The sequence below is a fragment of the Candoia aspera genome, chromosome 2, assembly GCF_035149785.1.
Source record: "Candoia aspera isolate rCanAsp1 chromosome 2, rCanAsp1.hap2, whole genome shotgun sequence".
Lineage (NCBI taxonomy): Eukaryota > Metazoa > Chordata > Lepidosauria > Squamata > Boidae > Candoia > Candoia aspera.
Window position 1 is genome coordinate 255063102 of NC_086154.1, and position 16929 is coordinate 255080030.

Below are 16929 nucleotides of genomic sequence, written 5' to 3' on the forward strand. Positions count from 1 at the left end.
TTCCTGGTGTTCATCTTAACATTTTACATTTTTTCTTATTGTTTTTCCTGGTGTAGTATACAAGGGTTTGGATTCCTGACCCAGAAGAAGTCTGGAAATCTGCTGAAATCATTAAGGATTACAAAGAAGGGGATAAAACTCTGTGCCTGAAACTTGAAGATGAAACGGTAGGCATCCCACTTGTGTGTTTCTTTTCCTCTTTTGTAAGGTTCTCTATTTGCAGGCCTGTCTTATGAATTGTTATTTGAAGGAAGGCTGGGAAAACAATTTGATGGTTAGCCAGCACTGAATTTTCGGTAGTTTCCTTTCATTTTGGCAAAGATTCCTGGAGGAGATATAAACATGTTTTACCCCCTTTGTGCAGAAAAGTGCATAACCTGTCTTTAGGAAAGTGGAGAGCAGGTGTTATTCATTGCCCAATTCCACAGTATAATTATTTTTTACAGCTTTTTTCTCACAATTTCTTTTGTTTGACTGTATGATTCAGTGCTTGTGACACTGAACATGCTGTGTTAACCCAAGGGCCAGACTAATTGTTCATTTGTAAACCCTCATTATATCAAGCAGGAAAAGAAATTTGGTGCATGATATAATGTATTCAATTTTATGACTATTAATATTACTTCATTATTATACTCAGTGACCATTATTATTATTAGCATTAATGTTTTCAAGTCACATCCTTTAAGAGAATTATTTTAAAATGTAATTCATTTTAACAATTTGCAGAGGATGCAAGCTTGCATCAATTAAGTATTCAATGGATTTCCTGGCGGACACTGTATTGGCAACTTCTGTGGTTTGGATAATTGGGTTTAAATATAACTGACACCTGTAAGTGTCTATTTCAGTGTTTCTCAACCTCAGCAACTTTAAGATATGTGGACTTCAACTCCCAGAATTCCCCAGCCAGCATGAAACTAGAAACACTAGTTTAGTGTGTTATCTGCCTTTTAAGATTGGCAGATGAGAAAATGACCATAAGTCTGTGAATTTTTACCCTTTAAAGAGACTGATATACCCTCTAGCAGTGGTGGGGGACATTTTTTTCCCCACTGACAGCCGGTTAGGCTTATTAATCCCTCTCTCCTTTCTTTTCTGATTGTTTGCAGAGAACGTTTGAAATTAAGCCATAGAAACAGGCTGTCCTCCACTGCCAGCTGACACTAGTAAATAAAGAGAGGAGTTTCAAGTGGAGATTTGTTAAGCGTGTAGCCAAAGGCTGTTACACAAAGTTTACACAAGCAAGAGGCAAACAGTCAAGTTAATTTTTACTGAGTTCACCAAGTATTTACCATGTTAAGTGAAGGAATCTGCTTTACAATGGATTGCCATGGAATTCAAGTGTGTGGCTGAGAATTTTAGAGTTGCCCATGGCAAAACAGCCCACACCTTGAGAGATCTGGGCAACCTGATCTGCTAATAAAAACTGCCCTTTCTGATTGCCAACATCTAGATCGGTGTTTTTCAAACCTGGCAACTTTAAGATATGTGGAATTCCCCAGCCAGCATGGGAAGTTGGAGTCCACACATCTTAAAGTTGCCAGGTTTGAAAAACACCGATCTAGATGCTAAAATTCCTGAACTCCAAGGGTGGTTTCCCCACAGATGAATGTAAGGCAAGCCACAAATGGATTGGCAGTATAAACAGAAACTTCGTATCTGGTGGGATTTGATGCTATTTGTCATGGATCCCTGTTGCTGGCATCATTTGGAATCCTAGGGTTGTGAAACCTTGGCATACTTTGTGTCAAGCTGTATTTATCAGGGACCCAGCTCTTTGATGGTCTGTTTTCAGTTGCCCAGCATAAGGAACAGATTAGGGCTGTGCAGCACTTCAGATTTAAAGGCAAATAGGTCTACATGAGAGGTAATCCCTATCTGGAACTAATTAAAGCAGCTGTGTCTTTTCCCAGAGATCAAACAAGTTGGGCTTGGTCCTGAGAGAGGCACAATTGACTTATGCAGTGCAGAGGGGCCTGCCTCCATGTACTCTGAGGCACCTTTCAGACTTTGAAACAAAGCAAATTCTGTTAACATGCTGTATGCATCTAGCTGCTAAATAAGACATTTATTAAAATTGCTATTACAGTGATTGTGAGATATGAGATTTTAGACCACCCACTCAAAAAAAAAAGGCTGAACATTTAGAAAGTGATTGAAATGGCTGAACCAATAAAGTTTATCCATTTAGTTAAATGGGATATGCCATGTAGCTAGCAAGCTCCATTAGGAGAGATTAGAAGATAAATGTACAATACTAATAATGAATTTAGGGAAAACAATTCTAAATTATGGGTCTGTCTGTCAAATAATACACTTATATTTTTTCTCATTAATTTTATTAAATTACTCCTAATGTTTGATGTATAAAAGTAGCATTTCCTAATTTTTTTCCCATCCATCCCCTAATTCATGAAAACTGGTGCTAAATGATATCTGAATTCTAATTAAAATGCTGATGTCTCTACTTTGTGAATCATCCATGAAATCCATGAGTCTGGATTCCTGGTCTGAGCAGAGAGTTGGATTTGGCCTTTTTCCAGCGCTCTAGAATTGGATGACCCTTGGAGCAATCTGTGTAAAAAAAAAAAGCTCAGGCCTAAAATTACATGGCCATCAACTTAGTCCTCTTGTCCAGAATCCTAGTTGTTGTTAGTGAAGAATATTCCCTGCACACTGTTCTTTGTGTTTCTGGTAGTAATTGTGACAGATTGTGGGGAGGCTGGAAAGGGATAGAAGATATCATAGTTATAAAAAGCAAGAGACAGCAGGCAGGTCTGTTGTCAGCTTATCTCAGCTCAGGTGAAGAGAAATTTGGAAAGAAGCATCTCAAAGCATTCAAGGAAACTCCACCTTAATTAAGTCACTATACAGGAGGCTGGGAAATTTTTATTACAGTTTCCGAGATTCAACATTTACTCCAGCCAGGGCACCTTATTGATATCTATGAAGCTCTTGCTTGCTTGCCCAGCTGTGTGAGATTCAACAGCAACAGGCTGGAAAGTCAGGGGTTTTCTTAAAGTGAAAATTTAGAAATAATCCGGGAAAATCTGAAAGAATAGGCTCATACAGATCAGCTGTTCTAGTCTATGATCTTGACCAATTTATCAGCATAAAGAGATGCTATAAGCTGAATTATAATAAAGGAGTTGGGAATGGTCACAAATCTTTATAAATCTCATCTTGTTCTTAGGTTGTAGATTTCATTCCTTTAGGATTTTTTTTTTTTTTGCTTTCATTTCTTCTGTTCTCTTAGAAGATCAACATCTGTTTCTTGACCCAGGCCTTTTGAGTTGGATGAATAAGAACTTTATCTCTTAGTGCTTTTTAATTATTTGTATTTTATTTTAGATCGTTACCTGCCCTCAGTTTCCTTTGAGGAGAAAAGTGGGCTGTAAATTGTAGTAATAAATAACTAGTGTAGGACTGAAGTATACAGAGGAATTGTGGTGAAGATCAGACACCCGTTCATAGCTGAAGTAATATTAAACTGGCACTGTGGACAAGAAACTAGCACCAAGGTTTGAGAATAAAATGCATTCATTATAATAAGCAAAATATTTTAGGTGGCCATTAGGGGAAGTCCAATAATGCAAGTTAGGAAGTAACAATGACTTACGTTTTTTTTTCTTGGACTTTTAGAACTACCCACATCAGTCTGCCTTACCCAACTTTGCATGTGTGTGCATATACATATGTACGTATCTACAAACACACACCATCTGCTTAAAAAAAAAATGGGGGGAAGCCTTTTTGAAGTACACCAAGTAAAAACAATGGTAACACTTTCTGGCTTTGTCTCGGTTGAACAGCTGTGCCTTTAAATTGACAAAACAGCATGAGATGTTTTCCTTTTATCTGTAAACACCTTTGCCAGTGTCCCAGGATGCTGCTTCTAAGGAACTTTAAGAGAAGGGGCATCATAATTTAAAGCAACAGGCTCTGGGTTGTGATGAATTTTGCCCAGTTGCTTCTGGCAGCTAGCTCCCTCCAACAGAAGGGAGAACAGAGGCTGAGTGACAAGCCAGGGAAACACCAAGTTACTCCCAGGATGTCTTTATGCCGCAAAGGATTTGGGCAGGTAGAGGACCACAATAATGAGGTGCAGGCTGGAATGTTATTAGATCTACTAGTTTTTCCATCTTCATCCCCCAACTTGTTACTAATTAGTTTCTTAAACCAGTTTGTAGAACCCCTGACTCCAAATTCATAAATACAAAGGGCTGAATGAAAAGGACAGAAAATGATTGGCTGAGTTCATCCATTGTGCTAAGCCTTAATGCGGTTGGTTTGATTTTTTTTTGTTGATGTGTGAACTCTGGCATTTTGGTTTATTCCATCAACCATGATTAAAATAAATTATGGCTTTAGGTGACATGAGAGTCATCCACAGACCTAAGCCCTATGGTAGCATGGCTTATTGTTGTATAAGATTGGGCCAGAGTGTAATTAAAGAAAATTGTGTTAACATCAGTTTGTAACCATGCTGTGATGTAGGTTAGTAGAACTTAGACATTTTCTGAATTTAGTGGCCATTAGTCCTCCAGGAAAATGAAGAAGGAACAGCAGTTCAGCTTCCCTTCCCTTCCCTTCCCTTCCCCCCACAAAGGACTTGGAGGGAAGGATTAATCTTTCACTTTTTCCCACGTTGTGAGTCCACTACTAATAGAGCCATCACAGTTGTTTGTTTGTTTCCTGGCTAACAGCAATTATAACAGCAGTAACAATTAGAAAGTGCTGAACAGGGCAAAAATTGCTATGGTAGCTGGTCTCTAATTGTGCAGGGAAAGCATGGGCTGCAGTTCAGGTGATAAATGGACAGTCTGTGGGATGGTTGCAGGTTTTTCCCCTGACTGAGGTGAACAGCAAGGTTAGTTGTGCGTGTCCTGTGAATGCCATCACTGTTTCTGGGCTGGAATCAACTGCTGGACTAGGTGCAAGCCTTTTAGAGCGTTGTTATTTTCTCACCCTAGTTCTGTCAGATAAGTTCCCTTCATTTTGCTTTCAGCTGAGTTGACGAGTCACTTCCGTTTATTAGATTGGGTATGATGAATGTAAGACAGCGAGAGCGAGGCGGGACACATGAGCAGAGATAGTCAGAACAGAAACAAATGTGCCAAAGAACATTAAAGCACGTTGATGCCAACAGCCTTCCCCAGCCTGGCACCCACCCAAATATTGAGACTGCAACTCCTCAGATTCCCCATTAGCATGGCTGAAGGTTGTCATTACTAGCCATGGCCAGCCTGATGCTCTTTGGTAACTGTATGAAAAAAGTAAGTCAAGTTTGACACCTGGAAATTGATATGCACATGGATGTGTCCTTATATTTTTCTTGGCAACAGTATAAAGTGGTTGGCTGGCACAGATTTCCTGGTGGTCTCCCATCCAAGTTGTAACCAGGGTAGACTCAAGACGAGGTCAGCTAGGTGCTGCCACCTACTGAGACAATTTCTCTGTCCAGAGAATTAAAAAGAACTGAACTGTTTTCAGGGGGGTCAGCATATGGCTGGAGTAAGCATTATTTTGAATGACTTAAAGGAATAAATGTCTTTTTTTTAAAAAAATCCCTGCATTTATTTAAGGAAATAAATAAGGCACTTAAAGAAAAACTCATTTAAAATTCCATCAGTCTTGAAAAGTAGGTGGGGGCTTCAGAAGCCCTTAGTTCCTTGCAGAGATTTTTTTCCTTCTTCGTCCCTTGCAGAGAGGTTCCGCCCGCCTGAAAAAAATTTGTCTGGCAAAACCCATTCAAGCCCTTACTTTGAAAAACCCTGACCTCAGCATCCCTTCCAACTCTTAAGCTTCTCCCACTAGTCTTTTGCTTCTTGATGTTTGGCTTACTTCTTCGTCATGGCAAATCCTACCTATTTATTTCATTTACAATGAATTAACAAAAAAAGATCAGCTGTTCCTCAGCATGACTCCAAAGCAATATATCTCTTGCTTTCTTGTTCAGATGGGCAAGCAGATTTTTTTCTACACACAGACATGCATTCTCTCTTTCACTCAAACACACACTCATGAATAGTAGCTTTACTTGAAGGGAGGACTAGTTTTCCCCCTCACGTAATTATAGTTTCTGCTTCGCTGAAAATAAGGACTCCAGAAAAATGTGTGGGATGGATCGGTTCTCGTCTGCCTTCGTTACCAAGGCTGCACGGGTTTAACTTTGAGTTCTGAAGGGGAGGTGTGTATTCAGACTGTGTCTGAGTGAAGGTATGGTTGTGTGTGCGCTCTGGGAGCTGGATTTATTGGGGTCTCAGGTTACCCAAAGGCAAAAGTTCATTTAGCTTCCTTGCAAACTTTTTTGTCCCATGGTCCGGAAGGGGTGAGGTGGGTGAAGGAAATGTAGCCTCTGTTCCGTATGTAGCATTTTTTTTTTAATCCGTTCTTTTGTTTCCCATTCTCGGAGACTGCCTGGACAGGTCCCTGCAGTTTTCTTGGCCAGGTTTTTCAGAAGTGGTTTGCCATTGCCTCCTTCCTAGAGGTTAGGAGAGAGTGACTGGCCCAAGGTTACCCAGCTGGCTTTGTGCCCAGGGTGGGACTAGAACTCATGATCTCCTGCTTTCTAACCTGACGCCTTAACCACTACACCAAACTATAGCATAAACCTCACTTATTAAAAAATGGGTGAACTGTTTGTATACGCATATCATATATATAGAGTTCTACCTATGGATTTATCCCATCCTTACAGACAACTGGGGCATCAAGGCTTAGTCAGGTAGCTATTAAAAATCTTGTGATCAGCTGAAAGCAACTCTGTTTTTATGCAAATTAAACACATTGCTGTAAAAACAAAGACCATATAGTAGGTATTTTCTTGTGGTGATGCTTTTATTTCCTTTGAAGATAAATTAATTGATCATATGAGGAAAGCTTTTTAATTCAACCAATTGTTACTCACCCTATTTTATGCAACTGTTTTCCCCTTGAGATTCTGTTTTGTGAATGTGGCCACCCCTCATTTGGTTTTCCTGCTTTTTTTATGTCCTAAAACATTACTTTTGTTGGGTTATGGAAATATGAAAATGTCCCAGGTAAGTACATAGGCTTTGATACATGACTGTTTTCCTTTTATCATTTCAGATCCTGGAATATCCTGTTGATCTTAAAGAGAACAAGTTTCCTTTTTTGCGTAATCCAGATATTTTGGTTGGAGAAAATGACCTGACAGCTTTAAGTTACCTCCATGAACCGGCAGTCTTGCATAACTTAAAAGTCCGCTTTTTGGAATCAAATCACATCTATACCTATTGTGGTGAGCATTGCCATTTGCATCATTTTTGGAAAGAACGATGGCAAGAGTGTGAAATGGGGCAGAAGATGTTGCAGCTGTTTTCCTACTTGATAGTAGGCCAGAATTCCTTGAATTGCTTAGGGCCTGATTTTTTATTGTTCCCTTTAATGTCTGTCCTTTTCTCACTATATACTGTTTTTGTTTTTAAAATTTTGTTATCTATCCTTGACTACTAGCCAAAGTAGAAGCATGGGATATAAATCAAGTAAATTACATCATAGTTTGCAGCAGGAGTGTCCAACGGATATGGTCAAAAAGTCAAGATGGCGGCCACAATGGTGTGATTGAAGCTGCACCTGGACTTTGACCTTGAATTCTACTTGGACACCGAAAATACAGTTCATATCATGGACTGTTGTTATAGAACAATCTGGATTATTTTCATAAGAGTAGCAATGTAAGGCTAAAGGTGTGGTGATATATTTCTTATACTGTAGATATCCTCAGAACTATAGAAACCTTTTGATGGAACAAACAGATCAAAAATGGGGAATCAGTGTTTTAGTAGGGGGTACATCCAATGTCATGCATTAGAATTCTTCCTGCTGAACCTTTCTGGAATTACCCTTTTCAGTTTGCTAAGGGGACTTCCCCCAACACCTTCACCACTGTACTGTGCTGGGTCTTGGTGTGAGGGAGAAGGATTGGTCCTAAGTCACCCAGGAAGCTTTCATGGCTGGGGGGGGGACCAGAACCTGGGCCTCCCCTGTGCCAGTCCAACATCTTAATTTGTGTTCAGCAGATAGACGCCTTTGATTACAACTCAGATATCAAAACTCTAAAAGGAGCTCTGGATCTTACCCTGTTTTACAAAATTTTATTTTGCAGATCACCTAGAGAGCATTTTCCCCTAAAAACAAAAGGCTCTAAATAAAATTATGTCCTACTGGGCTGACAGTTGTTTGCTGTAGTAGATAATTATTCCTTGCCATGCCCCCAAGAAGAAAGTTTGAAACCCCTTATAAAATGTGTTTATCAGGTTTTTGAGTTTTGGTTAGGAAACATCCGTTGGTCCTTGTACCCTCACAAAGCTGCACTGAAAATAATGGTAAAAGATGCTACGAAACACAGAGAAAGAAAAAGAAAAATATGTTGAAGAAACAGTCTGTGTTATTAGTTTATATACAAATTAGCCCTCCAGCACGGTGAACATAAAAAAACAAAAAATGCAGTCATCAGTAGGGGGTGAGTGTGTGTGTCTGTGTGTGTGTATGTATTTATTTATTTATTAGGCTAAAATGGGCTAGTAAATTGACACACAGTAAATAGGCCAGTTTACACTATGAAGTAACCAATGACTCATATTCAAACTATTCTGCTTGTGTTTGTGCCTCTCTATTTTTGTATCTGTGCATGTTTCTCTCCATATAATTTTAACTGTTTGCATTCTCATTGCTTTTAAGGTATTGTGCTTGTTGCCATTAATCCTTACGAACAGTTGCCAATCTATGGACAAGATGTCATCTATGCATACAGCGGCCAAAACATGGGAGATATGGATCCTCATATTTTTGCAGTTGCAGAAGAAGCATATAAGCAAATGGCCAGGTGAGTGCAAAACTTACTTCCCTTCTACCAATACACACATTCAAATTGAGACTGATATTACCACAAATAACAAGGAGGTTCAAATTCAGGAGATAAACTACGATCAGGCTTCTGGAAATCTTCATGACTGTCATTGTGTCAAGGGAAAATAGGGTGCCATTGAATGCAGAATTCAGCAATTTGCAAAGAACCCCAAGAAGCTCCATTTAATTTCTGTTTTTAATTATTTTTTAATCTATACTCTGGTCCACATGGTTTAACAAGTAGAAATGTGAGAATGCATTTGTTGTGTTGTGTCAAGCAGTGTGAGGATCATTTCCTTAAAGCGGTTTTTCTCAATCTGATGCTCTCCAGATGTGTTCAACTCCCATCATCCCTTGAGGCCTCATTGGAGGCCTTGACCACAGTAAATGATGGAGATGTCATTTTCTACTTAGATTGCTGGTTTGCTTGGTCCCCATATTCAACTCTGTTGAAGTAAAAACGCTTCGTAAAAGCTGGGGTTGCTCAAAGTTGTCTCTGGTTTAATCTTGTCCAGGTTTCTGGGGAGACCTGGGGCAAGGGAGATGTTGGAGGCTTCTTGCAGGGTTACTCAAATATGCTTATCTGGATAGGTTTACTATAAACCCCAGAAGCAGGAACACCTTCCCTTTCCCAGTTAGCAGGTGTCACACTTTGGCATTTCAGGCACTTGGTTCTACTTGTTTCCCATCCATTCCACCCAGCTGCCTCTAGCATTTCAACATTCAGATTTGTGCTTTTCCATCCTTCTGCATGCCATGTTTCATATTCTTTCCAAAACACTTGCAAGTGGAACAACATGATGCAAACCTTTGAGAAGTCTGTGCAGGATGTCTTTGAGATGTCTGGGGCCAGGATGTTGATGGAACTGGCATGGGATGGTTGATGGATGGAAGCGAGTTTTTATCAGAGCCTCAGTGTGGTTTATTGTTTTAAATATTTGTTTTATTGTACTGTGGGGTGTTGTTGTTGTTGTTTACTGCCCAGAGTTCTTTTTGGTAGGTAAGTGGCAATATAAATTTGCTAAATTGTAAATTCTAAATTGTAGAATTTGGAGCGGGTAGGTTCAAAACACAGAATCCTTTTAAAACACAATTATAGCATCAGCAGTTGGATCTGAAGTCATTTTCTTTTTAATTCCAAAATGTTATCCATTCCTCCTCTTGAGTGATCTTCTTTTAAGCATTCCTGGTAGTGGCAGAGAATGAGGATGTAATGGTATGTGGGAATGACCTTGGGAGACAGGGAGAAGAGATGAAGCCAAGGGAACAGTCTGATAAAAGGCAACTTAGCTCGCAGCGGGAATGCGGGCAGGGCAAGCAGCTCAGAAGGGACCCTCTCTAGTTTCTTGGGCTGTAAAGGTGAGCGGGGAGAGATGTACTTTCAGACTTGCAAGCTTCTGTTAATGTAACCTTACAATAAAGTAGAATTAGCACATCTGGCCATGCTTCCTTTCTGGTCTACCTCGCAAGGCTGACAGAGGGTGCATCAGACACTACAAAGTTTCTCATTGAAACCGTTTTCCTGCAAGGGGTGGGTTTTCCATCTCTGGAAGGTTTTAAGAAGAGGTTGGACAGCTGCCTCTTAAGGATGGTTTAACTGGTTTTCCTGCACAACTGCTGAGAGCTTGTGCTCTCTTCCAACTGCGCCATTCTATGATTCTGTGTTGAAAGAAAATTTGCTTTTGAATAGAAATAGCTTGCTTTAGAAGATAATGTTGGCAAAAATCCTCATGCGAGGAATGTAGTGTTCTTGCATTTCTTTTGTGATGAACTGACCTACATCATGTATGAATGTCCCATCTGTCACTGCATCAATTCATTTCAGTGATCTTAAGCTGCCCTCTAAATCCAAGGGAAGACTTCATGACCTGACTTAAGAGAGGTCTTCAGCAGTGCTTCTGTTGTTACTTTTGCCCTTGGGCAATTCTTGAAGCATTGCTTTGTTTTTCCCCTTAAAAAATATTCCCCATTCAATTTATTTGCATACAAATTGGGTGAGAATTTAAAAAAAAACTATTTGTACCAAGTGCTAACCATAATTAGAAAAGATAATTCTCCTCTATGGGAGGGAAGAAAGGATGGGTATAAGAATCATTCCTGGAATGAAATCCTAGAGCAATGGTTCTCATTCTTGGCAACTTTAAGATGTGTGAACTTCAACTCCCAGAATTCCTCAGCCAGCATGCTAGAGGATGCCATTCTGTGAGAGGAGAAGCATTGCTTCTTCCTATGCAAAACCATTCTTCTAATCTGTTTTGTAATCTAGAGACTACAAAAACAAATCCTTGGTTGAAGAAAATCCCCTTCAATTCCATGAAGCTTCTTAAAGAATCCAGCATGGCTCTTTTAAGGCTTCTTTATACCAAATGGAGGATTCAGGAAACCTTGGTTGGTTTGTGACCTTTGAAACCTTCTGTTGATTCCAGAATTTTGCTGAAGCAAGCTTTTAGTTTGGTGCTCCTAGATACTTGTACAATATGCCAAATGTGATTTGACTTACTAGTTGTAAGCTCATGTTGATGGGAAGAAGGAGATTCCAAAGTATTCTTCCATCTGCCTTGTTTTAAAACAAATTCACTCACTCAGCACAGGCATATAGCTCATTAAAAGTGTTGATGCCATCAGCGATTTAAAAGAAACCTGTATTTCTGTACAAGGTGATAATTTATTTTTTTAACAAAGGAGAGGAAGGGAAGGTTGAAGTGTCCTCCTTCTGTGCAATGGTACTGATTCAGATTACTACACAGATACAATTAAGTCAATAAAATTACATCTAGGAGCAGGATGACAAGCAACTTGAATATTCTCTAGTTACTCCTCAATCTGAATTTCTTAGTTCTGCATGATTTGTGGCCCTTTTGGCTTGTTGCCACTGTTGAATGTAAGGAAAACGATAAGCATTTTTTTTTCTTGGTATAGTTCAAAATGCAGCTTGACCCTTGTTGTAGATAAAGCTCCTTCTAGGATAAAATTGTGCACAGAGGTTGTTTGCAGGAAGAGGGCTAAGAATTCCCTCCTTCTCTCCTTAAGGCTTCTTCATTTAGAACTATCCTCCAATCTCTTTTTGCTGCTTTAAAAAAAATGGGCACAGAGGCTCTCTTACCCTTCCATAATATGCTGTTTGTTCCTTGTGCATGTTTTGAATGTTGTCAGGTGTCGCTTAGGAGAGCAGCATAACGTTTCACTCATCTTGTTTCACCCTGCAGTATTGAAATAATTTCTTGGTGGTCTTTGTTAAATACTCTGAACTTCCTTGAGCACAACAGAGCCAACAGCAAACTCCACAATCTGTAAACAGATTGCAAATAAAAAGAACGAAGGATGGTGAAACAGGACAGAAAACCAAACATATATCATATCATATCATATATCATATCATATCATATCATATCATATCTAATAATGACTGGTTGGTTTCCCTGTTTCCTTGGAGGAATAGGGATGGGCAACATTTGAGGGGGGGTTGATTTTTCCCCCTGGGGTTCAAGAGCTACAAGAGGCACACCAGTGACATGAGGATAGACATGAGGGCACATCTGGATTTTTCAGATCTTTATCTAACCATGGGATGATTTTTCCCATTGCAAACCTGTCTACAGGAGAGGCCTGTTTTTTAAAAAAATTATTAAAAGTTTTTAAAAGGAAGTTAAAAACTAATACAAACTAATATAAGGTAAGAAAGAAAAAAGAAAAAGAAATCCAAGAGAAAGCTAAAAGTGCAAGAAAGGAAAAAAGAAAAGAAAAAGAAAAAAGAAAGAAAAAAGATATAAAGAAGGCTTCCGATCTTCTTTACAGCAGTTATAAGTACAATTATAAATTTACCTCTTTCTCTAAAGTTGCAACATGTCTCTCTATAATCTATCCGGTCTAATAGTAAAAACCATAAATTATAAGTTCATTTGTTTTGTATTTTCTGCAAAAAGTCCATAAGGGGTTTCCAGTCAGCAATAAACGTAGATATTGTCTTTTCTCTAATCAAAGAAGTCAATTTGGCCATCTCAGCAAATTCCATCATCTTCACCAACCATTCCTCTATTGTAGGTATTGCTGAATCTTTCCATTTTTGTGCATACAATAATCTTTACAGTTATACAAAAACAACATTCCATGCCTTTTTTCCAACTGTTTGTCCATCAGTCCCAAAAGAAAGAACTCTGGTCTCAATTGTATATTAATCTCTAAAATCCTCTGAATCAGTGTGTGTATTTGAATTCAATTTTTAAAAGCTTTTTTACATGTCCACCAAGCATGATAAAATGTCCCTTCTTGTTGTTCACATTTCCAACATGAATTTGAAGTGCCTTTATACATCCTAGACAATTTCTTTGTGATATATACCAATGGTACATCATTTTATAAAAACTCTCTTTAAGATTATAACATAATGTAAATGTCAGTCCTTTCAACCACATATTTTCCCATTGTTCCATCTGTATATTATAACCAAAATTTTTAGCCCACTTTGTCATACATTCTTTCACCTGTTCTTCTGTTTCAAATTTCAGTAGAAGTTTATACATTTATACGTTCATCAATTTGAATCAAATGATTACACGTTCATCATTTGAATCAATTCCATTTCAAACTCAGTCTTATAAAGTTCAAAAGCATAAGCTCTTTTCTCTACTTTAAATCTTTCAATAACGGTTAATAAGAAAACCATTAGCAACTATGTCCCTCTGCCACCAGTTCTTCTCTTGGTTTTATTTTGTATTTCCCTTGACAAAATTCTAGTATCTCACGATAAGTTAGACATTTGTGTTTGCCTATTACTTCTCACCTATAAAATGCTTCTTGTGCTGAGAGCCACAAAGGTGCTTTCAGGCACAACCTGGATTTGTATCTATTCCATATTATCAGTATGGCACATCTAACATAAAGATTTTTAAAATCCACATTAACCTTGACTTTGTTGTACCACAGATACCCATGCCGCCCAAATCTCAGGTCATGTCCTTTTAACGCCAAAAGCCTCCTATTTCTCAACACTCTTTCATCCAAACCAAGCTGCAAGCTGCAAAATACAATTTCAAATCAGGTAAACCCAATCCTCCTCTTCCTTTGCATCCTGTAACACCTTGTATTTAACTAGGAAAGGCCTTTTGAAGATGCCCTATCATCAGAGACTGCTCTTTCTGGAATGCAGAAGAGGGTCTCGTTCTGCATGATATCCCCCTACCTTTGTATTTAGCAAATCTGTAAAAGCATACCTCTTCCACCAGCTTTTAATTCTTAAGTTAGTACTGTGTCAGTGTTAATTTTAATTTGTGTCTTGAATTATATTCTTTTTAAACTTTTTAGGTTCTTTAAGTGAGCAGAAAGACCAGGAAGGAGTGAGCATGCCTCTCTCTCTCTCTCTCTCTATTTATATTTTAGAATCCTTAAAATAATATGAATGTTGGCTGTTACTTAAAGTGTGCAGCCATGCCAGTTTCTTAAGGGCTTCAGATGGTGTTGAAGAAATACACCTATCTCTCCCCTACATTGCCAGACTTTTCTGATTCTGAGAACATATTCCAAGCACACTCTGCTTTTCCCAAGGATTATTTCAGACATGCAGGTTGCATCATCCTGTGATCCTGGTGTGCTCTTCTCTTAAATGCAGTGATTGCAAAAGGAGGTTTGGGAAGCTATAGCTAACACTCATGAGACTTTGAAACTATTTGTAGTGCTTCTGGTTATATATAAATGTATGGGCTGTGTAATCCAAGGGTACACGTGACCTGGATGTTGCTCAGTTTTGAGCTTAAATGCTTAAACCAAAATGTTCAACATCAACTGTTCCATGATGTTTTATGCTCAAAAAATTGTACATCCCAGAAAGAAAACTAGAGATTTTTCCTGGTCCTTTAAGCTCGATAGTTGGATCCGGGACTCTCAGCATGCAAAGTTGGTGGTTGGAACTCTGGTCCTTGACTAGTCATACACAAACTCACCACTGTTAAAGCTGACAGCTGTTTTTTGAGTCCAAGTTTATCTAAATCCAGTAAGAAATTGGTATTATGAGGCCTTATTCAAAAGTGACATTAAGCCAGGGTTATTTTAATCACAGTTTGTTAAATAAATCAGAGACATTCATACATAAAATTAAAACATAAGACAGGGTGCTGAAGCTTTCTTAGGCTGACCTTGGAATGATCTTCAAGCGATAGCGAGCCTGGAGCTGCAGTCCCCCCAGAGTAGGCAACCTAGAGCAAAAATTAAGTCTGGTTTAATTTAAATATAAATTGAATACCATTCATATGCTTATTTCGCCTGTATTTAATAATTGCTCCATCTATCATTTTCCACATTCCAGTTTGATAGCCATTTTGAGAAGGGTTCAGGAGCCCATGCCCAAGGATTTGAAGATTTCATGTGGCCCTGGAAGTAATGCTCATCCACATTTGCCATTAAAAGTAGCTTCACACATCAGACAGACCAGAAATAAGCCAACCATGTAATAATTTAACATTATGCGTGATGAAGGCCTTTGAGAACAGCAATTTGTTTAACACTAACAAATGCTAACAATTCTTTTATAGAAGCCCCAGGTTCAAAAGCTCTGAGAACACAAATTACAGTACATTTCAAATCTTTGTGTAATAAAACATATATAACTTTTAAAATTACATGACTGAGCTATTTTGAATGCTGCTCTTTCCAGCCTCTATAATTAGTGTCATACCAACCCAAGATAAAAGAATGTGCATATGTATGAGAAAGAAAAGGTTGTATCAGGGCAGTTCCTCCTAACCAGGTGATATTTGGCAGTTTATAGTACATAAACAATAAAATTAAAGGAGAATTTTAAAAAAATTAGGGTGTGAATCTAACATGGTTACAGCAGACCTATGGGCATAGGTAGGTTCTTACCTGTCTGTTATTAAGCTAATATGGCCAGGTATTCTTCAGAGAAATCTATAATGCTGGGAAAGAGGAAAAGAAAGAGAACAACCAGTAGCAAGGTGGATGGACTCAGTTACAGTGGTTATGGGTGCCCTGTTGGAAGATCTGAAGGACCAGGTTGGGGAGAGATTGTCCTGGTCTGTCTCTGTGGTAGCTAAGAGTTGACACAACCAAATGGTGCACAATCCGATCAATGGGATTGGTGGTGAAAAAATTGGCATTGAATGGGAATTCCCTGCATCATCAATTCCTGGATATGGACTAAGCCCAAGCTCTCCTCCACAGATCCTCACCATCACCTGTTCTTGTCCATGTGCCAGCCATAGGGGTAAAAAAATTTTCTAGGGTGGATTCCTTGCAGATAGTCATGGGAGAAAAGTGAGGTATTTTGGTTTCATAACAGTGATCGGTAAACGCCACCTGTACTTTTTAATGCCTAGCTTTCACTGCCTTACCAGCCAAGGTACAAATTCCAACACTGTGCACCATAAACGGATGTTCCCTATGTCTCCACCCATTTATTGTATGTATTATTGTTGCTTTCACTGAGTAAACAAAACAGTCTACAATCTCATGCTGGCAAGCATATTTATGAACCTGTGGCAGAGACAAGCAAAGAACCAATAAATATACCGTTAGTAAAATAAGTTTGTTCACTAAACAGCCCAGCAGGCAATGCCATCAGCAGCACTATCAACCCTCTACTCCCATTATCCCCAGCTGGCATAGCCATTGGTGAGAGGTGTTAGAAACCTGGGCTTGGCAACAACTGGGTATGTGGTGTGCGTGTGATGTACTGCAGGCACAGGAACAATTTTGAGAAATTGAGACAAGGCAGGGAAGGCCTAGGGACGCGGTGGCGCTGCGGGTTAAACCGCTGAGCTGCCGATCGGAAGGTCGGCGGTTTGAAACCGCGCGGCGGGGTGAGCTCCCGTTGCTCGTCCCAGCTCCTGCACACCAAGCAGTTCGAAAACATGCAAATGTGAGTAGATTAATTGGTACCGCTTCGGCGGGAAGGTAACGGCGTTCCGTGAGTCATGCTGGCCACATGACCCGGAAGTGTCCTATGGACAACGCCGGCTCCATGGCTTAGAAACGGAGATGAGCACCGCCCCCTAGAGTCGGACACGACTGGACTTTACGTCAAGGGAAACCTTTACCTTT

At 39.3% G+C, this 16929-nt stretch overlaps 1 protein-coding gene across 3 annotated transcripts in view; it reads left to right on the forward strand.

The window, feature by feature from the left end:
- MYO5B (myosin VB) overlaps positions 1-16929 on the forward strand; it is a 251727-nt gene that overhangs the window by 77462 nt on the left and 157336 nt on the right. For all 3 annotated transcript variants that reach the window (XM_063295830.1, XM_063295833.1, XM_063295832.1), the window contains exons 2-4: positions 57-167; positions 7096-7267; positions 8710-8854. In XM_063295830.1, the coding sequence (XP_063151900.1) occupies positions 57-167; positions 7096-7267; positions 8710-8854 (428 nt within the window). The remainder of the gene's footprint in view (positions 1-56; positions 168-7095; positions 7268-8709; positions 8855-16929) is intronic.